This window comes from Tenrec ecaudatus, chromosome 1 (assembly GCF_050624435.1).
Source record: "Tenrec ecaudatus isolate mTenEca1 chromosome 1, mTenEca1.hap1, whole genome shotgun sequence".
Classification (NCBI taxonomy): domain Eukaryota; kingdom Metazoa; phylum Chordata; class Mammalia; order Afrosoricida; family Tenrecidae; genus Tenrec; species Tenrec ecaudatus.
In genome coordinates this window covers 31,946,466-31,970,744 of record NC_134530.1, presented here as the reverse complement: position 1 = coordinate 31,970,744, position 24,279 = coordinate 31,946,466, and the positions used below count along the sequence as shown (strand labels likewise).

Here is a 24,279-nt window from a genome sequence, read left to right as displayed (position 1 = left end):
CACCTCCCTACGCCCAGAGGCTCAACCGCCCTCCAGGAAAGCGCGGCTCGCGAGCGGCCCCCGCAGGACCCGCACCACGTCCTCGTGGGCCCCGGCAGACGTCTTGATCTTACCATCGCCACTTTAATCGGCTCGAGCTCGGGATTGGCTGCGCGGGGGAGGAGAGGCGGTGCGCGGCGACGTCACGGCTCCGCCCACAGGCTATATAAGGGGGGCGGCGGCGCGGCGACGGCGGCCGAGTGCGAGGCGGTATCCAGCAGCGGGAGACGGGCTGAGGTGGGCGGTGAGGCGCCTGCGCGGTGTCCGGGCCCCCGAGCCCGCGGCGCTGAGCCAGCTGGGACGGACATGCGCGGCAGGGCGCCGCGGGGCTGCCGCGCTCCGCCGGGGTAAGGGGCCTGGCGGGCCGGGAGGGGGCGGGGAGGGCGGCGCCGCGCTGCGCCGGCTCGGAGCCCCGGCGGCGGGCGCCTGGAGCTGGGCGCCGCCGAGCGGCCCCCGGGGCGAGAGCGGGCCTGCGGGCTGAGGTGCGCGCCGCCGGGGCTCGTCGGGAGCGGACGGACGGACCGAGCGAGGGAGGAAGGGGCTGGCCCGCGCTGCCGGCGCTGCTTTCGGGGCCGGGCCCCGCGGCGACCCCGGCCTTGGTGCAGGCCAGCGCCCGGCGTCTGCCCGCTTCCCTCCCGCCTGCCGTGGTCGCCGCGGGGTTCCTGCCCCGCCGGGGCCGTGCACCGGGCTCCCCAGACCGGCCTGCAGAGGAGGGACAGCGGGGCTGGGGGGCGACCCCGGGATCCCCGATGGCCAGCTTTGTGTTGTCCTCCCCCCACCCCCCAGCCCTTTTCTTTTTGTGTTTTTAGGTGGGGTTTTTTTTTTTTTGTTTAAGCTATTGCCGTGCTAGCTTTTTCACACCTTCTGTCCCCTAAACCCTGCCCTGGACGCTCTGGGGAGCTGCGGTTGGGACCAGTTCTGATAAGGTAGTCACTGCCCAGTTCCTCTGCTGCGTCTGCGGCCACCGTGGTCGCTCCATTCCGAGTCAGTATTTTTTAATTCATCCGAGTAGCTCCCTACCCTTTTCTTCCCCCGTGAGGGAAACGATTCGTTTTTCGGACGCTCTCAGTACTGGTTGGAAAGGAATGGGACTGCCGAGGGATGTACTGAGAACGCGAACGTTTATTGGGTACTTCTCGTGTATATATTTATATGTATATCACAGCTTTGTACAAATTAGATGACTCTTTAACCATGATTGGTGCTGTATCGGTGCTTGCTAAGTCTTTATTAGGATTTCATCATTGCTTGAAAGAAACCAGCCTCTTGCCTGATAAAAATATGAATAGATTGTTAGTCATAAACTTAAGTGCAGTCAGAATAGAGACTGTCGCTTTAAAAGAGATGTGTTGGTGACTTTAGGTACACCTGCAACACAGGTAGGGCAGGACTGGTTTCTAGGCAACTGTCAGGGGTGAAGAAAGGTGAGGTTAAAATGCCTTTTTCTTCACCCCCTCTCCTACTGGAGAACAAGTGTTCTGCTGAGTTTTGAGCTTTAAAATCTGTTCCAAGGACGCAAGGGGTCAAAGTTTGTTGAGGATATGGGGACATCTAAGTTCATCATAACTATTCTTGTGGCTATTGATATTTCTTAAATATCTGCAATGACAATATATTTTAAAGGCTTAAGTAATTCGGCGAATGGCCACATTTTGCTAGAACCACCATAAACGAAGCCAGTTACTTGATAACATGCTGCCTGTGACTGATTATTGTCAGATTGCAGCCGAGCAGCCCTGTGCACAGCAGAATGGAGCAGTGCCCCGTCCCGCGCCGTGGTTGCAGCCCGGGACTGTCAGTTAATCTTGCAGGGGGTCTGCTGCTTGTTCTCTCACCCTCTGCTGGTCACCAGTGCGTGCTTAACCAAGCTCTTTTCCAGTTATGACCTAATTATTCAAGGGAATTAAAGTACTTTTGTCACACACCCTCACTTAATGCAGTCATTTTATTTTTCAGCCATGTGTCCTGTGGACTGCTACTTTATAACAAAATTGGATTGTAAACTTTACGGCAGGAACTCTGGCTGGTACAGCTTCTGTCTTCCGGTTGATAAATAATTGCAGGAAAGCATTTTATACTTTTAGACTTTGCAAGATTGGACCAGTCACTTGTAAAAATGGGAAAGCAAATCCATAGATATATTTTTTACATTTTTAGTCAGGCGGATTTACGCGTGTAATGAATTGTTTTTTCCCCCGCTTCTGATTCAAAGTAGTCAGTGATCACTCTTGGTGAGATCTAGTTCTACTATGAGATCTAGTTCTACTACAGGCTTTAGTTTTTGTGTGAAAAAACTCTTCACTGCTGCTACTCAGAAGCCAAACCAGACAATACTTCCTTTCTGCTAATACTAATGGCAGCTTTGAAAAGCAAGTCACCTAAATTATAGGTACACTCTAACATGCTTGAAACTGACCTGATTGTCTACATACCATCAGGTTGCTTTAGGAAGGTAAGCAGAGGAGGGAAAGGTGGTGCCAGGGGTAATTCCAGGAATTTGAATGTCATGGGCTCCCTCTGCTAGAGCACCAACTCTGTTCCTCAGAGTTGGAGTGCATTTGAATCGGTACCTTGTCATCAGGATTCATGTAGCATCTTTTCGTGCCAGTGTTTGGCCATGCTTTATAAGAGCTAATGAATACCTCCCTGGATAAACACAATGCTATTGTCGTAGTCTGGCTTTATTCACAGAGTGCACACACAGTCTTTGTTAGGGTAGATAAAATGGGTAAGTTTCAGGGTCTTGCATGTAATTTATAAGGGAGACTTCACTTTAAGCTAAGGGGATTCAGAGTTTAGGAAGAGAAGAGAGATGAGCCTTGGCATCTTTGTTGACCTTCTTTATCGCACATGGACAATATTATTAAAAGACATCAAGTAAGTCACCGTGTTCTGGGAGTCATGATCTTTCAACCAGGAGACCCTGGCCACTTCACATTAGGGTCTTTCCACTCAAAAGCTCCATGATTCCGCAAAACCATATAGTTTAACCAAGAAAACAGGAGAGAGGTAAGGATCATTTAAAGACGTCCAGATGCTCTCACCAGACAACCAGAGAGTACAAAACTTGTCAGTTACTCGATTGTTTAAAGTATACACAGACATATGTGCACATGGAATGAGCGTCTCCTAACTTCTTTGGGCTGCCGCCTTTTCATCCTCAATTTCAGTTGAAAAGGTCTCCTCAGGGCCTTCCAACCACCTATGGAAATAAGTTCTTCTCTTAGCTCCTATCCTATTAATGTACACTGCGCATGTCCTTGGAAGCTATCACAACAGCTTTAACTTGTCTTCTTTGCTGTCTTTGTCCCCCCCCCCACCTAACCTACTATCTAGTTCAGAATAAGCACTTGATAAATATTTGTGAAAAGAAATCAGTTAATCCTTGCCCTGTAAGAATATGACCTCCGGTCCCTGTTCCTGACCCTGCCACTGGGAAGCATTCGGGGCTGGAGCATGTCACCTAGCTAGCCTTTGCTCTTCTTCCCCCGCTTCCAAGCAAGGGTGGGTGCTAGGAGAAGAAATGAAGAAGAAATGAAGACCCTGGGGAAGGATAGGTGGTGATGTGGGGGGCGGGGCAGATGCCGCTTCTGTGGGGAGTGCCTTTGCCCTCACTTCATTTCCTCTGCAAACTGGAGATGCTAATCCCTGCCTCTCTTCACAGGGATGTTGTGAGGATCAAGTGAGATAATGTGTAAGAAAGTGCTTTGTAATTTGCAGCGTGCTTTACAAATATAAGGCGTTCTATTATTAAATTCTGGATTTTACAATAGAGCCTGATTATACTGCCACCCTGGGATCCGTGCAGTTGGACTCCATTAAAAGGAGGCCCGTTGGGTATATGTAGTAACCCCTGTTTTACGAGTAAAGGCAGACCTGTGTTATATCATGTGCCCATGTTGTAACGGGTTCTATTGTGGTGGGGTTTCGGTGTGCCAATAAAGATTGCAGTGTTTGAAGTGGTCACAGAATGTCAAATTAGTGCCTAACCCTTTCCAGGGGATCCATAGGCCAAAACTACAATTAATACCGTTTACAGGAGAAATTGAGGGAGTTAAAGGAAAACGGGGACTTTCTTAGGCTAAGTAAAAGTTGCCGAAGAAATTTCACTCCCAACTTCTCCCCAATAAATAAAGTAAATGTGCGCTCTCTTTAAAAGTTGCGTGTTGTGTTCAGTCAAGTGTTAGCCCACCAGGTTCAAGAGTCCTCCCATGTGCTCAAAGGAGAGAGTGGGGTGGGGTGGGGTGTGGTGTGGTAGGGGAAACTGGACTTCAAGGCCACACTCCCTAGTTTTGTCCTGGTCTCTCCACTCATGAGCTGGTGGACATGAGCAAATAACCCTCTGAAACTCAAGTGCTGCCAAAGGAAATGAGAGGACGAGCAGTGAGCCCAAGAGCAGGCAGCTGCATCTTTCTCCTGGGAAGTGGCTGATGGATTTGAACTGCTACTCTTGTGGTCAGCAGCCGAGTACTACGCCCACAGCACCACCAGAGCTACAAGTTAATACACATGAAGCGCTTGCCACCCGACAGGTGGGAGTGCCTATCTGCCCTCTAGGGGCTTCTTTGATGTAAACTTTCAGGAAGCTGGTTGCCAGGCCTTTCCCCTCACTGGCTTTGTATCAGCAGCCAAATACATGACCCTTTCTGCCAGCAGGGTTCTTTAATTATTGGTTTTGTATTATCATCATCTAGAGTCAGCCAGTGGGAAAAAAGACAAGGCTTTCTGCTCCCATACAGTTCTAGTCTCAACCGCACAAGGACAACTACTCTGTTCTATAGGTTCATGATAGTTGGAATTGACTCGGTGGCACTGAGTTTACTTAGGGTCAGCCATCAGGTGACTTAGAATACATATTAAGTTAATTTGAAGTTTTCAAAACTCATTGCCCATCCTACGCCACTTGTCTCATCATTAAGATTAGAATAAAATACATTAGAATTATAGAGTTCAACTGTATCAGAGTGGTTTTCATTGTGTGTGTGGCTGATTTTAGAATTCTCCATGAGAAGTACAAAAGACAGAAGAACAGGTCCCTGGGTTGCTGTTCTGCTGACAGCGTAGCCGATCCTGTGAACAGGGGGGCAGCTGGTGACCACTCTGGTATTTAAACAAGTACTTTTGTCTTTAGCTTGCTATGTCTTAAAATATGTAAGCTTTCAAAAACATTCAAAATGTCAAGAAATTTTGCCATTTACCTTTGGTTTCTGACCATCTGGAGAGAGACTTTCGGCCTTTAGCGCTCTCTTCCCCCACTCTGCTTAGATAAATTATTGTCCTTGTTGCCTCAATCTTCGCTGTACAAGTGGCCTATTATGCGCGTTGAGGAGTCTCTGAGGAACAGAGCTCCAAGTGCTACACAGTGTTCACCCTCACCACAGTGCGCTCTATTTCATTCTTTACCGAAACAGCTGTAGCTCAAGTCCATGCAGAAGTATCTTTACTGACATTTTTACTTTTTATTTTAATAAATCATTATCGGGGGCTCATTACTTAAAATTTAAATGTCATCTAGTCTTTTCATTTGGAGGCCGCTGGCACTTTCCCATGGCAGGTTACAAGGAGCAGAAATTTTCTCAATTAGCCTCCCACTTCCTACCCTACCATATCCTCACATCTCGGCCAATTAAAGTGAAATCCAAGAAAAATCCTGAATTCTGGCCTTTGTTTTTGAAGAAATGATGCAAATTTCCCTTTTGTTTTTTGTAAACAAAATCCAGTTCTACAAGGCAGGAGCCATCCTGAGCACCGACACTGGCATGGGACTGTCCTACAGGCTTCTTGAAGCCCCTGCATTAGATTAACATGAAATCAGCACGCTTTCTCAGATCGCATTCTATAAAACAGCCAAGCCGAAAGTTCCTTTAACCATAAAGGTGGACTGCTAGTGTGCTTTAGACAGACACTCATCAAAATAAAAGTGGTAGGGTTGGTGCTGGTTTTGTGTTTTCTACTTTCCCGAAGGTGACATTGTTTCAGTGACCTTTCTAAAGGATGGTAGCTCTGCATACACTGGAATGCTGGGGGTTTCAGAACTCATAGAATTTGCCTGTCTCCCAAGGGAGTTTGCTTTTTTTTTTTTTTAAATCAATTTTGGCTCTAAATGTAGTTCTCCTTTGATCTCTCTGGGGGTGACAATAGTTATAGAGGTAGTTGTTAAATGCAGCTGAAAAGACCATTTATCACTCTGAATAAACAGAAATCAGGTTCTAGAACTAGACTGAAAGAAGGAAATTACATCACACTCTTAAATAAGGAAGCACTGGGCAGAACTGGATGAGTTGTATGACAAAAATGTGCCCCTCCCCCTCTTGTGAATTGCTACTGAGATTTATTAATGAGATCTGGTGGCAAGGTAAGCATATCTAGGTTACTGTCTTAAGGCAGCCTAGTTTTTAAAGTTTCAAAAAGACTGACCTTAAGCTAAAGGCATATGATTTCACCTCAACAGAGAATGTGCAATGTGATTTTTGGTGTAACTTTTTTTTTTAAGAAAGTGGCTTAAATTTAGCAGTTAAAAACACTGTAGGTGCACTGTAATCCAGGATGAATAGTGAGTACGATAAAATTCACGGTCTTCAGAAAGCACTGCCCATTGGCTTCAAATAAATAATACGGTAACCAAAACCAATTTAGAAGGTTACATTGTTAACCATTTTAACTTCCAAGTTTTTTACGTTTACAAGCTGTCCACTTCGGACTTTGGAAACATTTCTTTCACGTTAGGTATCCTAAACTTGCTACATTATTATTGTGCAAGCAAATCATCCAGAACATGTGAAGTAGTTGATCCGTTTCCCCCTAGTAATCACTATGTGGAGTATAAAACCAGGAGGGTGTTTTCTCAATATGCATGTAACAAATAATTTATTAGGAATTAAAGATGTCAAGATCTGCAGGCAGAAAGGAAAGTCAAACTGCCCGTAGAAGATTTGGAGGATGACAGGGAAGTAAGAAGGCAGGACTCTGGTTTTTCTGGAGCAGCTGTAGAAGAGGCCGGCCTTCAACTTTAACGCTTCAAGGATAAGTTCAATTCTATCAGATCCTAGGGGAAGAACTAGACAAAGACAGGCCGTGTTTTAGAAGTCTTAGATGCGGACTGAGGAGCGTTTCCTTTCTGTGGGAGCCTTTGAAGAACCTGCGCTTTAAAACTATTGGTCTCAACCTGGTGTGTGGGATGGGCTGGGCTATTTTCAGAACCCAGTCATAATGGCACCACATGGAATGGAGGAAAAGTAGACTTGAACCTGTAGGAACGGGCTGTGGAACTTGGTACCTGGATGCACACCGGCTGTGACTTGGGTTAAAAATGACCCTTTGTAACGACGTCAAAGGATCCAAATAGAAAAAGAATGTTTGGAAACTGATTGTGGTAGCCAATGTACCATTCCACTGGATGTGATTGACCTATGGAATGATTTATATATGTATTAATCCCAATGTAAAAAAAGACCCTTTCTAGAAGCAGTGAGATCCTTGTAGACAAGCGAACAGTCTTAGGGGTGTGTGTGGGTGTGTGTGTGTGTGTGTGTAGGGGGGGCACTCGGGAAGTAAATAGGAAGGAGGCGTTTGGCATGTAGAGTTGGAGATGCCAGGAGGCCATCCAAGTGGAAAGATAATCTGCAGACAATAGTAATGCAAAGGTGAGGCTTGAGCCTGGGCTAGAGCCGCCGATGCTGGAGCTGTCTGCATGTCGTTGAAGCTGTACAAATGGGTTAAAACTGAGGCGGGTTCTAGGAAACATGACAGAATAACCTCAAGAAACAAATCATTTAGGGCTCCTTTTCTTTTTTTAACCCCCTCAAATGAAAAAACAAAACAAAGCCAATTGATGCTCACAGGAAAAGGTGGGTCCTATCTGGGGTTGGTATTCAATTGCACTCACTGAAAAAGCTAAGGATTCCTATTCATGGATTCTAGAAGAGTGATAGTGCCCAGGGTTATGTGGCTCCTGGCCCAAACTAGTCTGCCTGGGTGAACACTAGCTTTCATAGTTTTGCCCTTAATGGCAGAGCACTGTCCTGTCTCCAGATAATTGTAAGGCTGAACTGGTTTTACATTTGTAAGGGGACAGATCTGACTGGAAGCGCTGCAGCATGAGTTCACCTTGATGGAGCACGGCTCAGGGTTTCATGGCTAGGTGCCTTTTTCTCCCAGGAGTCTGGGTATTGACTGTGAGTGGGTTTGGGTAGAGGAGGAGGAGAGTTTCAGGTGGCGGCATGGTGCACCCACAGCTTACAATCTGCAGAGCACATCTTTCTTTTTTCGTGTTTGCTTCCAAACCCATGGCACATTGCCCCCTTTGAGTCTACAGTTTGGAGTTATTTTCCAGAAGAGAACATGCAATTATATTGCTCTCACTTCTCCCAAGCAAGCAAGTCGGAAGTTGGGACAGTTTCATAACATGGCCCATTCACAATTCCCCATTGAAATGTAGAGGCAGGTCACCTTCTATGAATACACAAAGACACTATTGTGGTCAGAAGTGAGCTGGCTTAGTGAACACAATTCTTTTTATACTAAAAAAATTTTTTTTTCTTAAGAAAGCTAACAAGTAGGTGATAGAAACAATGATTTAAAATTACTTTTGCTAGAACATATAAATAATTTAAGTGCCCATTGAGATGTGCGTTTAGAATTGCAAGGCAGTTTCAGAAGAGGCAATCGTTACACAATCATTCTGTTGAAAGCTAAGATTTAGATGGCATTAGGCTGACACACAGTAATTACTAGTAGTACTTGTTGGCTTGCAGGCAGGTGGGGGTTGGGCCTCCAGAACCACTCTCCCCCCATCCCCCTCCACAGCATTTTCCTGTAATCTGGATGAGGGATCTTCAAACGTGTGCTTTCAAACGACTTAAATACCATATTCTTCTTCCTTTCTTGCCTTTCATTTCTGACTGACCCCAGACTTTCCCCATGTCTTGCCAGTGCTTGTAGAATGTTTAGAAAAAGCACGATAAACTACTGGGCTACGTACACAAAGGAAGGGTCTGCAATTAAAAAAAAAAAAGTTTTGTAAAATTTCTTCCAGCTTTACTTGATTTAGGTTCAGCAAATAACACATGAAGAAACATTTGCTTTATTTTAATACTTAACTGGAACCAACCTCCCCCCTCTCAAAACCATCTCCTAATAATTTCAATGTCTTAAATGATGGAATTTTTTTCTTAATCATATATATCCAAGGCACTAGAAAAAGAGTGCCTGATTACTTCATGTCGTATTTTCAGATCTCTGTGTCACATCCCAGCCCGTATCAAAGCAGCTGACTTTGGGAGAGTCCAAAGCAGAGGATCCCATTGGGGCCTCTCCTTTTCACATAGAAAAGTGCATAATATACACTGGGCATGTTTTAGATCCTCAGCTAAAGAAAGCCTGTGCTGTGCACATTATAGGCACTCTGTTTATATGGGTGATAATAATAATTAGACAGTATTATACAATCGTTCACTCAACAAACATTCACTTGCTGAGCACCTACCACTGTGCCAGGCACTGGTGATTAAGAGGTGATTAGGACATCGCCTCTGCTCAGAGCTCCCAGTCAATAGGAGGTGACAGATTTGTACACAATAGATTTGGGAGTTGTTGAGCAATTAACGACAACAGAAGTAATCTCTTGGCCCTTCTAGAGGAGCAGACAAGTCTTACTCATTTTTGTACCCATCCTCAGCATGGTGTCTGGGTGTGCAAATACTAGTTTATCGAGAGGATGGGAAAGTGTTATATGACAGGGTGCATATGTATAGCTCCCCTGAAAGGGAGTCAGCCTTATACGGAGAGCTGGCTTAGCATGTCCTAGGCGGTGAAGAAAGAAAGTTAAAAAGCTGTACTTGCTATAAGCAGATCTATTCACAATCTGGGATAGATTACCTTATTCTAAGGTCACTGATGCTAATTAATTAAAAAAAACAACAAAAACCAGACTCACTGCTATGGGTCCACACCCCCGTGGGTTGCTGAGCCGATCCCGACTGCCAGGAGTGGAAAGCCTAGTGTGGCCCTTAGTGGTTGTGAACTGCCCACCAAGCAGATTGCAGCCCAGCACCATGGTAGGGCTTAGAGGCGGGGTGGGGAGCCCTAACGTGTAGGAAATAGTAGATTTAGAGAGAGAGAGAGAGAGAGAAATAGCCTTTGCAATCCATGCCTTGCAACCAGGCAAGACACAAATACCAGGCATTTCCCAGAGGAGCATGTAAAGAATGTACCTTTAAGTTTGTCTTTTAAAGGGGAGGGAGGGAGGAAGGCCTGGCTTCTGCTGAGGCTGGTAAGCTGGCAGACTTGATTTTTACAGGATAATGGAAATGAGTGTCTTCATGTGCATCCATCTCTCTCTGTAACAAGTAATAGCTGGCGAGGCTGTCTCCCCGGGCCAGCTCTGAAACACAGCGTCCACATAGTGCTGGGCTTTGCTCTGGAATCAGGTGCCAGTCCCATCGTTTCTCATTTCATTTCAGGGTTGGGTTTTAACGAATATCAGTCTTGCAGTAGAAAGCGCAATTCTTTATGAAATTACTCTTTTTGTCGCATGGGAAAAAATAAGTTTCCCTTGTGCTGCGTGCCCAGCACAACCCCACACTAGAAGGTGGTTTGGGAGGTTCGGAAAGGCTTGTGTGCTTCGGCGAGGGAACACGGTTTGCTGTGCAACTGTCAGGCTCCGCGAGAAGGCTGCTTTTCACTTTGCTGAAACCTCTGAGGTTGTGCACTAGTGTCTCCAAAAAAATTATGATTAGTGTCTACGTTTAAGTACCCTTATGAGAAGTAAGCATTGCATAATGTAAGAATTAAGTGCAAGTCTGCAAGGGTGTTTTCCCATTGAACGTGCCCTTAAAGTATTTATGTATTAGTATTAAGTGCTTATTAAAGCTGTTTATGCGGTCATTTAGACTAGCTTGGCAGAGGTATAAGGAGCCCTGGTGGTGCTGTGGGATAAGCATTGAGCTGCTAAACCGCAAGGTCAGTGGTTCAAACCCACCAGCTGCTCTGTGGGACAAAGATGAGGCTATGTGTTCCTGTAAAGATTTGCCGTCTGAGAAACCCCAGGAAGCACGTCTGCTCTGCTCAGTTCTGCGGTCACTCAGCTTAATCGCATGGGTGTAGCGGAGGTGTCTCTGAATTGTTTCCTTGATTCTCTCCCAGCTCCCTTTCTAGGCTATGAAAACGATTGGTGGACTGAAGGTCCTTGAGCGAAACACATCTGGAGTCGTCCTGGTGTAAAGCACGATGTCAGTAGCAGGAGTTGCTGCTCAGGAGATTAGAACCCCAATCAAAACCGGATTTCTACATAATGGCCAAGCCATGGGCACGCTGAAGACCTGCTGGGGCAGTCACAGTGAGTTTGAAAAGTATGTCTGCAAGATAATGGTGGTATAGTCGGGGGAAACTTGTGCTGTTTAAATGAGATGGATTGACGATGGCTGCGTGTGTGTGACCAAGATGTTTTCCCTTGCAGTCATTTTTTAACCATTGATCCGCTAACCATGGCCTACAACCTGAATTCCACGCAGGAGCACCTAACACCTCTTGGTATGTATTCTGAACATCCGAGCCAGCTAGCTAGCCACTTGAAGAGGAAGCCTGCCCCTCGTATTTGCATGTCCTGCAGCATTCATTTTTTTTTTCATGAGAAAACATCCTGAACCATTTCCAACAGTAGTCTGACCCCTAGTGGCAACAGATTCGGCAGATACCCATGTTTTCCACAAACTGCTGTACCCCACCATCTTTGCCCGAGTCACTGATTCCTGACTAGGATGATTTGTTTAGTGTGATCTTTTGAAATCAAGACTCAAAAGTTCCAATTCCAGCTATGATGCAGGCTTTAATTTTTACAGACCTTCGACAAAAATATTAGTCTGTCTTAGGAACAGGAGATGCCGGTTTGAAAGTGCCAGGTGAGCACAGTGTACGTGTTCATAAAGGCCGTGGGAAGCATATGGACGGCACTTGAGTCCATCTACTTGCAGCCTTGTCACGGTACCGGCAGTGAGGACCTGGTCCTACCTCATCGGTGCTGTGTATTGTCACGTCTCTTAAATGGCTGGCGTGGTATGGTATTCATATAAATTATATGGTGGTGTTCATCTTCTGTGAACTTTGCACCCGTCACAAGGTTGCCTGACATGTGTGGGTGTGCACCCTGCACATGGCCAGGAGATAGAAGAGATAACTGGGTCTTTGAACCAAATCATGTGCATTCACCACCTTCGGGGCTCTAATTACACCCGTGGTTGTCGCACGGGTGTTCTCAGGGATGACCAGTCACGTCTTCCACTGGCAATTGAGGCAGAGCGCTAAAGCGCACAGGTGGCTGACCGCCCCTCACTCCGGTGTCGAACTTTCCCTAACATCCCTTATGCGTTCCAGGGCACGCTTCAAAATCTGCTCCGATGAATGGACACCACTTTGCAGCAAATGGGCCATCCCCCAAGTCCAGCTTGCCTCGTCTTCTCATCCCTCCGAGTGAACACTTGGGACCACAAGAAGAGGAGCAGGTGGCGTGTGGCTTTAAGAAGCTTTCAGTAAACGGAGTTTGTGCCTCGACTCCCCCACATACCCCGATCAGAAACTCCCCTTCCTTCTTCCCCTGTGGCGGTCTCTGTGAGCGGGGTTCCAGGCCCCTTCCCCCACTGCCAAACTCTGAAGACCCCGCTCCGGATGAGGCAGACTGTGAGGTTGAATTCCTAACCAGCTCCGATACAGAACTGCTTTTAGGAAACTCAACACTTGCTGGCTTAAAATATGGTGGCCCCGGCAGGCGGAGCTTTAGGGGCTGTGGGCAGATCAATTATGCATATTTTGAAACCCCAACCGTTTCAGCAGAGGATCTCAGCCATATACCCGACCAAAATGAATGTGTCCAGAATTCAAATCCCCTTCCACCTCAAAGCCACCGGAGACTAAGAAGATCTCATTCGGGACCAGCTGGATCTTTTAACAAGCCAGCCATAAGGATATCGGGCTACTTACACAGAGCTTCTCCCAACTCTGACGAGGACAAGCCCGAGGTTCCCCCCAGGGTCCCCATACCTCCCAGGCCAGTAAAGCCAGATTACAGAAGGTGGTCGGCAGAAGTTACATCTAGCACCTACAGTGATGAAGACAGGCCCCCCAAAGTGCCACCGAGAGAGCCTTTGTCACGGAGTAACTCCCGCACGCCAAGTCCTAAAAGCCTTCCGTCTTACCTCAATGGGGTCATGCCCCCCACCCAGAGCTTTGCTCCGGACCCCAAGTATGTCAGCTACAAAGCTCTGCAGAGACAGCACAGTGAAGGATCTTCCAATAAGGTTCCTTGCATCCTGCCCATTATTGAAAATGGGAAGAAAGTTAGTTCAACACATTATTACCTGCTACCTGAGAAGCCACCGTACCTGGACAAATATGAAAAGTTTTTTAGGGAAGTGGAAGAAGCGAATACAAGCGCCCGGATCCACGGTGCGCCCTCCTCCGCCGGCTGCAGCAGCGCTTCGAGCACAATGAGAGTGGACTCAAACCCCAAAGCGGATGTAGGTGGCCATGTGAAGCGCAAACACTTATCCTACGTGGTCTCCCCTTAGACGCAGGGTCACAAGGTAGCCGAGGGTACACAGGAGCAAGTGGTTCTCAACTAACATTCCAGTGGACGGAGGTTCCGGGCGAAAGCTCGATGGCAGAGCTGCTGAGCACTGTCTCTGAGAGAAAGGTCGTGAGCAGGTGGGAAGGTGCTGTTACTAGGCTGAGAATCCCCGATTGTGCTATTAATTGGAGAAAGGTCTTTTCAAGTCTCTGATTTAAGATGTGATGTCAGGGAGGGAGGGCTAGGGAAACTTTTATGTATGTGTGCATTATATACCTGTATATATAAACTGGTACAGCCATAGGCCATAGTTGCAGCTTAACCAAGTTAGTTACACCTTAGAGTAATATATATTCAGAAAAATTAAAACTCAAGCTGGATAAATGACTCTTGATAGCCTGAAAATTGAGCAAATGGAAGAAAATACAGTGTGGTTTAGATCAGAATCATTTTTTTTTAATTGGGTTTGGTGTGTTTGAAGATTTCTGGATTTTTGGGCCTGTTATGTGTTACTTTTTTTATTTCTTTGCCACACAGTCCTTTCCATAGGTGGCAGGGTGACCATTCTTTACCAGGACTGTGCCTACTTAGTTTTGAGGGTTCTTTTTCCATTGTTAGTTTTAATCACCCCCAAGGTCCAATACTAGCAGGCTTGGTTGGGTTGGGTTGATGGGTTGGGGCAGGGCGGGTGGGGGGGAGTAGCAGTTTATTTGGCAAACCACATTACCATTTTACAGATCTCACCGTTTGAAAACTGCAAATGGAATTAGTGAATTTTGGTTTTTTACCCCTCCTTTAAACTCCTGCTTTTTCTCACCACGAAAATGGCCCGTTAACACTTGTGCCTTAGAGAGATGGTGGGGTTCGCTAGACTCACCGGGAAAGGCAGGCTAGTTGCCCATGTGGAGAGGGGGGCAGATGGAAGCAGTAATGAAGCAATTAGCTCAGTGATTTGAGAGTTTTTGTGTGGGAGTGTATGTTGTGGAGTTTCTTTGTGTTTTTTGTTTGTTTGTTTTTTAGACTGTATTAATAAACAAACACAACACAAGCTGGCCTTGTGTTGCTGGTTCCTAGTCAGTATTTCCTGGGGATTGTTTGCTTTTTGAGTAAAACACTTCTGACCAATAGCACAGTGTGTCTTCCGTACCAGAGGTCACATCGGCATCTTCCTGCCTTTGACACTCTCCCGGCTGCTGCCTCCCCTCCCGGCTGCCCTTGAGTCAGTGGGACACCTAGCTTTTGTTCCTATTCCCATGTGCTTTGATGTGTTTGTCTCCTACAGAGAAGCACAGCAGAGAGGTGCTCGCACAGGGAGACACATTGCTACAATGTTCTCTTCACAGTTCAACAGGCTGTTTACAGTTTAAACTGCTGAATGATCATTTGAGCTATTTCAAGCTTATTATATTTTAGTATGAACTAAATGAAGGTTAAAACATGCTTTAGAAAAAATGCACTGATTTCTGCATTGTGTGTACAGTATTGGACAAAGGATTTTATTCATTGTGTGCATTATTTTGAATATTGTCTTTTCATTTTAATAAAGTTACAGTACTTATTTATGACACCGGTAAAGTTGTTTCTTGGCTACACGTGCTTATAAGATGTCTGGAGTCATTGGACATATTCCCATTTTTAGATAACATGAAATTGACTGTCACACCCTAAAACACTGAGTCAATTAAGTGGTTGATTGGTAAATCATTTAAAGCCGGTACAGTAAAAAAAAAAAAAAAGAGGGGGGGTGTCGCTGTTTGTATTTACCTTGATGAAAGAGCTGGAATAAAGCTTTCTGATGGGTTGCTCTTGAAACAGTTATAAACTGGGGAGGAGGGTCCACTGGGAGGAGACTAATGGAAGAAATAGTCGTGCTATATGGACTTGATCTGACTCAATTTGAGTTTTAGGGTCCGTTTTAGTGTGGGCCCTATGGGAGACCACCAAAGAAGCCCAGCCTGTCCGGCCTCTTTCATAGATGGCAAGTCCTCAGCAAACCAGATGTGCTTCTAGAAGCCCGCGGGGGGGGGGCCGCGGGGGGATGGATTTCCCTCTGTGCTTTTCACCTCCCTCTGTCCTGCTGCCCTGTCGTGCTCTGGACTTTTCTGAGGGTGGGGTGCTTGCAGCTCTGCGAAACCTGACTTAGGCCCCTGCGCTGTCTGGTGCCTGGCACACTAGATAAGGGAAGTCCCCCAAATCAGACTGACCAGGGTTGAAAGGCCAGCCCTACCGCTTCCTGATTATGTTGGCGAGCAGGTGGTTCTGTGATCTGGAAGGGTTCTGAGTCGGCAGCCCTGCAGGATAGAAGACCTGGGAGTCCCTCGGAGCAGGATGGTCACACCTGCGGTATAGTGTGAGACGACTGCATATAAACCCGTCCTGTGAAGTGGGCAGCATTTCCAGCGTTTTCCAGATGAAGAAATTGGGCTTGGGAAATTGATTTAACCCACATCTGAATATCAACCACATTCTAAGTCTTGGAGAAATCGACACACACACCTCCGGCTCTTACCAAATGTAACGCATGCCATCAAGTCCATTGGCTCATAGTGACCCTCTCTCAGGGTTCTGAGGAGCCTGTGCCCATGGACACAACCAAGGTGTCACTCCCTCTCACGAAGGGCCTTCCTATTTTTTTTAATCATTTAAATACTTCATTTCACTTGCTCAGTTCAGCAATTAAGAAATTCAAGTGTAGCATACGTTACTCATTCTTTATACAAAGTAACATGAACGTTAACAAAATATGACATTGTAGATGCTAGTATTCAAAATGCATTTTTCATAATTCTTAAATCGTTCTCCCCTTCTAAAACCTAAGAAAGTAATTATATGTTGGAAGCACAGAACTCTTACCAACACCAAACTGGATGGGGAGTCACATGATTCTCCTTACAAATACAATCTACTTTTCAGCCATTGACACCATGGAAAATGTAACACCCCCCTCCCTATCCAATAAAAAAAAAAGCCAAATCTTGATTTGGCTGGGGAAGGGGTGTCAAATATGCATTGGTGTGGTAGATTCATGCTCCAACAGAGTCTGAAGTGCAGAAGTACTGTAGAGAGATCTGGATCATTCAAGGAATAGAGGAGGCCATGCCAAGGAATGGTACCATATTTTCAAGGTCATTCAAGTCGGCCCTTCGTACATGGGCCACTTTGTCATCTATCTGAAGGTGTTTCTTAGCATTTTCCCCTTTGCCAAATTGTGCACAGTAGCAGAGGCCTTTTTTGTTAACTCTGGAATGCAGTTGTAGACTCAGTCATTTCGAAAGAATCATCACTGTATTGGAGGCAAATGCTTCATTCTCGGCTAGTTAGGGGAGAGTCAACCACTTTTGTTTTTTAGTTTTTGTCTGGAAGTGTGAATCCGCAGAGGAGGAAAGTGGCCAACCTGTCGGGTTGGCGAGCCGAGCCACTCTCCCACCTGAACAAACGTGATGTCCTTCTCCAGGGACTGGTCTCTCCTGATAATATGTCCAAAGTATGGAAGGAGAAGACTTGCTATCCTTGCCTCTAAGGATCACTCTGGCCTTAAACTCAGTCCAGCCCAGATGGGTTGTCCTTTTAGCAGTCCACGCATGGTACTTCCTGTATTCTCCAGCATCACAGTTCAAATGCAGCGATTCTTCCGGCTTCCTTATTCAGTGTCCAACTTACACATGCACAGTGGCCCCATGGGACAGGGTAGAAGGGCCCCCCTGTGGCTTTCTGAGGCTGTAACTCTAGAACACCTCATCTTTATCCCACAGAGCAACAGGTGGTTTCAAACTGCTGACCTTGCGATGAGCAACCCAACTCAAAACCCACTATGCCACAAGGGCAAAACCAACTTTAGCCAGCAACCCGTGACTCAAGGCAGTGTATACTTTCCACTCTTGTGACAGAGCGCAGCTCAAGAAACCAACGACCGATTCCTGCCCCTTCCCCTGAGTGCCTGTCTGCCCGGCAGAGGGGTGCTCCACATACCATGCCAATAAAACCACAGAAGGAGCAAGCTCGCTGCCGTGGCGTGGACGCCGATTCCAAGCAGCCTTATAGGGCAGCTTTATTGGGAACCCCTGTGGGCTCCCAGGACCGTAACTCTTAATAGGACTAGAAAGCCCCATCTTTCCCCAGCAGATTGTTGGTAGTTTCAACTGCCCACCTTGTGGTTGTGGCAGCCCAAAGCACAGCCACTATGCCACCAGGACTCCGCTACCACGTCCATGGGAGGTCTGAAGGCAGCACTTTGACCCTACAAGCGGCTCTTTCCACTACCTTTTCTTTGATGGTGCTCAAGGTCATCTTTCAGAGTTCCTCCCTCTTGCCTTAGTATTTTCCCTTGTTTTTACAAAATCTTTTCCCCTGGCCTAGCCAATGTCCCCACCTGTCATGCTAATGCCATGCTGCTAGAATGAGCTGTTTTATAGCACTGTTTCCCAACTTGTCTCCAAACCACCACCGCAAGGTGAACTCTAAACCGCTCTGGTTGAGGTCAGCCCTGGTCCTTCAGGCACTCTTCCTTAGCTGATGGTCAGCCCGGTGCCAAAGGGGACACAGCTGTCTGCTAGTGGCTCCTTAGGGCGTCCATGAGTTCCTTGAGATAGCAAATCCCTAACTATAAGTCAGAAGTCAAGGCTTCAGTCTCAGCCTCTGACATACACTCTACATGAAGGATTCGACCTCCCTGAGCCTCATCAACCTCTCAAAACAAGCGACCATTTCACAATACTAAACAGATACAGCGTTTTCTCTTGGTTACTGCTATCCTGTAAGAAGCAGAAGCTGGACTCCAGAAGGCACATTTGGAAGTCCAAAATTCAGCTCATTATTTAAGTCGAGTTTTAGGATGCTGCAGTCACTGTGGATTGCCTGCCTTCTTTTTACTAAACTCCAAAAAATACAGTATGATGATGCTTCTGTGTCACTTACCTAGATCTCAAGGGATATCGCCTACTAAGGACGCACCGAGAAGACAGCTAAGAGACTGTTTCTTCACCGTGAGACACCCATAAAACACCTCATCTTTCTCCCACAGAGCAACAGGGAGTTTCGAACCGCTGGCCTTGCAGTTAACAATCCCACTCAAAAATCATTTGGTCACCAGGGATCCTTAGATCAGGAGCTCATGGCTCCTAAAGCCTAAAGAATTCCTAAAGAAATAGTTTCTTCAGGAATCTTCTAGAGCGACCCAGTTGAGTAGAGAACTATATTCACCAGTACACAGTTACAGATCATGAGGCATATATAAAGGTATTCTCTATTGGGACTCTTAATTTCATCATACTATTCATAGTTTTAGGGGGTGTGGGACCTTTTAAAATTGAGTAAGCTAGAACAGGATTTCATACACAGCATTTAAAATTTTTATTTTGAAATCATTACAGATTCATAAGATGTTTCAACAGTCGCGCAGAGAGGTTCCCTATACCTATCACCCAGGTCCCCCAGGGACAAGCTCTTGCATAAAGACAGCACCTGAGCAAAACCAGGAAATTGGTCACGGTGGAAGAGTCTGACACAGTTTTTCACTCTGCCTGTATTTGTTCTGTTGTTTGTATTGTTGTTAGTGCCATCGAGTCAGTTCCGACTCAGCACAGGACAAAACCCTGCCCGGTCCCGCACCAGCTTCACGACGGTTCTGTGTGAGCCTGTTGTTGCAGTCCCTGGGCCAGTCCATTCTGTGGAGGACTTTCCTCTTTTTCACTGCCCCTCTACTCTAACAAACAGGATGCCCTTCCCCAGAGACTGGCCTCTCCTGGCACGTCTAAAGCGCGTGCTCTAAGGAGCGTGCTAGCTGCAGTTCTTCCGAGACAGATCTGTCTGTCCTTTTGGCAGTCCCTGGCCCTTTCACCCTCTTCTCCAGCACCTCCATGCATATGCACCAGCCCTTCCTCCGTCTTCCCGGTTCAAAGTCCACCTTCCACATGCACGTGAGGGGATGGGAAATCCCTGGCTGGGGTCATGCAAACCTCAAGTGAACACCCTGGCTTATTTTTCGACTTCATTTTCAATTTAATGTTGCCATTCTGCCTGCCACATTTTAATTGATCGCATTTTTAAAATGTTGCCATGTAAATATTCCTCCATCCTGGTAATCATAGTTAAGACGGTAAGAGATGTGCATGTTCATTTCTGAAGTTCAGTTCCGAAGTTTATGGCAATTGCTCTAGGATTCCCTACAGGCCATCTGGATGGATTTTCTTGAGGGACATAGGCCTGTCACTAGGCCTTATTAGGACGTTTCATTTGTTTTTAATGGAAAACTTGCACTGGTGAGCCCATTTTGTCCCCCAGACTCGAAGAACATTTCAGAGGAGCACCTGTTGAGACCCTTGAGGCCATGCCGTCAACCAGACATAGCAGCGCCATCCCGAGAAGCCTACAGACGGGCTTGGCGGCTAAGTCAGGACACAGTGGCTTCCCCCGCTGGTCCCTGACGTCAAGGTTTCTGGTTGGGTGGCAGTACTTCTTGCCTTACCCCTGCTCTCCCTGGGCTGGATTTTTTTTTTGCAAACTAGGTCACTGCACAGGTCTGGCCCCTTCCCTGGCCACGTGGAAACTGTACATTTTCAGAGAAAATTCTGTGGATTTTATTTGGGGGGCGGGGAGAGGAGAGCGGGCACCTGCTTCATCTCGCTTCGTCTTCCTTGCAGCTGAGTGAAAGGTGACTTAGGCACGTCTTGTGCAGTGTGAGGCTGCGGGGAGGTGAGTGTCTATGCTTTTTTGTCACTTCAGTGGCTCCACCTCCAAGACTCTTCTGCCTGAGCCACTGGGAATCGACTCCTGGCGCGTGTTGACACAGCTCGCCTCTGGGATCGTGTTCTCTGCCCAGACTTCAGAGTGGCAAGGAGTTTACTCGCTGTGCGTGGTTTTCTGTACCCAAGCGACTCACCCCAGAGCAGCCACGGGACGATCCTTTGTCCCTGAGCGGCCACCGGCACATGGCAGAGGGTGGGTTTGGGTGGGGAAGGGACAGAAAGGGGCTGTTCCACGTACTAGTTTCACCTGCCTGAAAGGTGAGCTGCTAGCGCGCTCTTGGGCTGAGCGTGCCTCTCTCATGCCGTCATCGCTCACCCTGCCATTCCAGAAAACTCCCAGGAACCCCCAGCCAGGAAGCCTGTGGTTAGAGCACGGCAGCTGTGAAGAAACCCCGGCTCTTCTTCCCTGCGGAGCACTTCTGTGGCCCTGCTGGTGCAGTGGTTAAGCAGCCAGCTGTTCCCATCGCTCCATGGGAGAAAGCGGTGGCCACCGGCTTCCGTAAGAGCCCGGCCTTGGAAACCTCATGGGGCAGTTCTGCTCCATCCTGAGGGGTCACTATGAGTCTATTGGCTTGGTTGGTTCAGTTCGGTTCGGTTTGGTGGGGCACACAGCAATTTGCGGCTGCAACCCAGGCCCCAGTGGCGGAATGGCCGATCTGGTAGGTAACTTGACTGCCCTTCTGTCGAAAGGCGGCACCTCCATCCCTTGGAAACAGCTCGGGATCCACGTCAAATCAACATCTTAATCACATGCTTCGTGCGTATTTCTTCATTTTACATTCAGGACGTTTAGTCCAGCTCGTTCCCCGGCGCTGGCACGGCGGTGGACCACTCCCATCTTGTGCAAGCCGGCATGAGTCGTGTCTTCCTGGCCTGCGCCCCGAGCCTTCCTCCTGGGTGCCTCCGAGCAGCCTCGGGCACCACACGCAGGAAGCCGGGCTGTGTCTGCTCGGAATTCCTGGCCGGCCTCCTGTGCTTGGATGCGCCACTGGCCTGTCCTCGTCCCCGGCGTCTCTGTGCCGTGACTGACGGACGTCCTAGGTGAGCACGAGCCAGTCGAGCGAGGAAGCCGAGCCCACGGCAGCTCCCCCGTCGCAGGCTGCCAAGCACCCACAGCAGCCCGGCCGCATGATAAGACTTGTCTGCGCACCGCATCATCCCAGCCCAGAGCCTCTAATTACACGTCTGAGTGTTTAGAAGCGCGCAGGTGGCCTGTGCTCACAGGGGCCAAGAACTGTGAAGATAGCGCCGGGCCAGTTCTCACTGCCAGCGCCGAGGTCGGGGGTGGGGAAGGCACCTCAAAGCTCCGGTGCGTCACTTCAGGACAAATTATAATAACCGCATTCCAAAGAAAACAAGAGCCCATTTAATAAGCTAGTTAGTGCTTTTTTCTGAAAGCATTGCCACGATTTTATTTTCCCGTAAAAGTTCCAAGCCTGGTGTGGTTTTTGTTTTTTTTTTTGGGGGGGGGGCGTTGGTGTGTTTTTGTATCGCAACTTTCCATTGACCCCTCTGACTCAGGAAAGACAGAACCCTCCTTGGCTGGACTGGAGAGTCAGGGTGCAAGAACGAGAAACAAAACAACAACCCGCCTAAATGGCGGTGTTTTTCCTTCCACACGGCAGCTTTGTCCCAGAGGTGTCCCGGAGCCTGGCCTGATTGAACCTGTTTGCAGGTGTCTCCAGTTTAACGTCTTAAAACCCACTGCCATCGAGTCGATTCAACCTGTGAGCGGTCCCGTGGGCTTTCTGAGGCTGTACATCGTCACCCAAAGAGACTGCCGCACTTTTCTCCTGCAGACTGACAGGTGGCTTCGAACCACCAACCTTTCGGTTAGCAGTCGAGTGCAGCCACCCTGCACCACTGGGCCCCTGGACGCATTTTAAGCGCTGTGAAGGATCAGGAAACTTGCCGCATATCAGGCATTGTTCTGGGCACAGGAATCTTTTTGTGCGATGCCACGGGGACCGGGAGACCAGCTCGTGTGCACAGAACAGAAGAGAAATCACTGTCCCGGGGCGGAGAACTGGGGCTGGCAACTGCTGACCAGGGGCTTCTTGATGAAAGCCGCCCAGTGGAAGGACCTCGCCCAGCAGTGGCTGCGCTGTCAGTAACCCCGCTGTGGAGGAGGAGGAGGAGGTTGAGGTCAGCACCAGAAATCTGTTTTCGTCTTCTTCTTCCAGCCCAGGTGCTGGCACTGAGTCGGTTTGACGGGGCCTTTCCCAAGCATCCACAGCCTTTAACAATAATACATCGTCACTGGGCGTCTGGTCATTTCTAGGAATCTCCGATAAAGAAATGGATTCACCCAACTGAAATGCTCACCTGAATTTTTCTTCCTCTAAAATCTGGAGTATTCCTCTGTAGGCATCTTCTAGCAATATCATTGTTCTCAAGTTTCTATGACTTCAGGGTTCCATGTACTCAGCCATCACACACACACACACACACACACACACACACACACACACACACACGAGCAGTTTTCTGGGTACGGTTTTCTCTGAAGAGCCTTAGTTGTGGCAAAAAGAGGTTCCATCACTCACTCATCATGCTTTCTAAGTCAGCCCTTGCTTAATTCCCACCCAAATGCCCATTTCCATCTATACAAACTCATATTATTCTCTCTGAATCATACATGCACACCACACCCTGAGTTGCACATGAAGCGTTGCTGTATTATTTATACATCAGTGTGTATGGGACAAGTTGCGGCTCATGGAGAAGGAGGCCCCTGGCAGTTTCTAGGATTGCTTATCACTTCACCTCTCCACAACTGGTTCTATGTGGGGGTTGAACTAAAAAGGTTTTCTCCTAAAATCAGATAGCCTAATTTTGAGGGTCGAGTTTTCACTCGTTCCCTTGGAGCTCCTTGCTTATGTAGGGTAGGTCTTTTGCCTGTCAGTTAGGACCGCAGTCAGTACACAGTCACACCATGTTAGTCCGAGGCGCAGGCCTGCTCATGGACAGGCCCCAACCAGGGAACGGCTGTGATAAGGTGGTGGAGGATTAGAGAAATTTCACCCACAGGCAAGCTGGCATGTGGGTCTCATTTTCATGCTCTCTCTCTCTCTCTTTCACACACACACACACACACACACACACACACTATAATTTCTTTACAATGATAAGACACCTTAGCATATCAGGCTGTTTCAGGAGTTCATGAACGGTAGAGAACAGATACATGGGTGCAGGTGGGGAAAGCAGACCGGAGGGAAGGAGAGGCTGAACGGGCCGGCGGAAAGGACTTCCTGTGAAGGCAGCCCTGTGGAGAACTAGGAGGGAACCCTGTGCTTATGGAACTGGGCAGGAAGGAGCCCTGGGCTAATCAGCAGAGTGATTATCGGGGGTGCGACTTTTAGAGGACCGGCCAGTCAGCTTCTCCCCCTGCCCCACCACCCTTGTGCTAACCTGCCCAGTGTGTGCCCACAGGCACAGAAAAGCCCCAGAGAGGCCAGAAATCTCTAGATAGGAGGAAGACCCTCCCACTCTGTCCAGAGGCCCCTTTCCCTTCCACCACCACCAGAAGCAAGGTCAGGTCTTTAGAACCTACATCCGCAGACAGGAGAATATGGATTTTCACACACACAAAGATGAGCCTAGCATTTAAAACCTCACCAAGCATTTGAAGAAAAATAAGCAAGGCACTGAACTCCATAAACAAAGACTAGCATCCATGCAAATATTTCATTAAATGAACAGCTGTTCAAATAATACTCAGAGATTACACAGAATACTGCCTCCAGGAAATGGGGGTGGAGGAAGCAATGGGATCGAGAGCGTGAAGACAAGTTAAGAGACAGGGTCCGTCTACATGGGAGTCTGGGGGGGGGGGCACAAACAGTAGAGTCCTCATCTATTGGCCACAGAGTCTTGTGGTTTGAACCCGTCAGAGGCCCCTCAGCAGGCAGGCCTGGTGGTCTGCTTCCTTGAAGA

At 47.8% G+C, this 24,279-nt stretch overlaps 1 protein-coding gene across 1 annotated transcript; it reads left to right on the top strand.

Annotated features, from left to right (window-relative positions):
• The first annotated feature begins 245 nt into the window (after nt 1-245).
• ERRFI1 (ERBB receptor feedback inhibitor 1) lies at nt 246-14,272 on the top strand. Its single transcript, XM_075550631.1, has 4 exons — nt 246-386; nt 11,182-11,387; nt 11,495-11,568; nt 12,409-14,272. The coding sequence occupies exons 2-4, from the start codon at nt 11,266-11,268 to the stop codon at nt 13,596-13,598; spliced, it is 1,386 nt and encodes a 461-aa protein (XP_075406746.1). The 5' UTR covers nt 246-386; nt 11,182-11,265; the 3' UTR covers nt 13,599-14,272.
• Nucleotides 14,273-24,279: the final 10,007 nt, after the last annotated feature.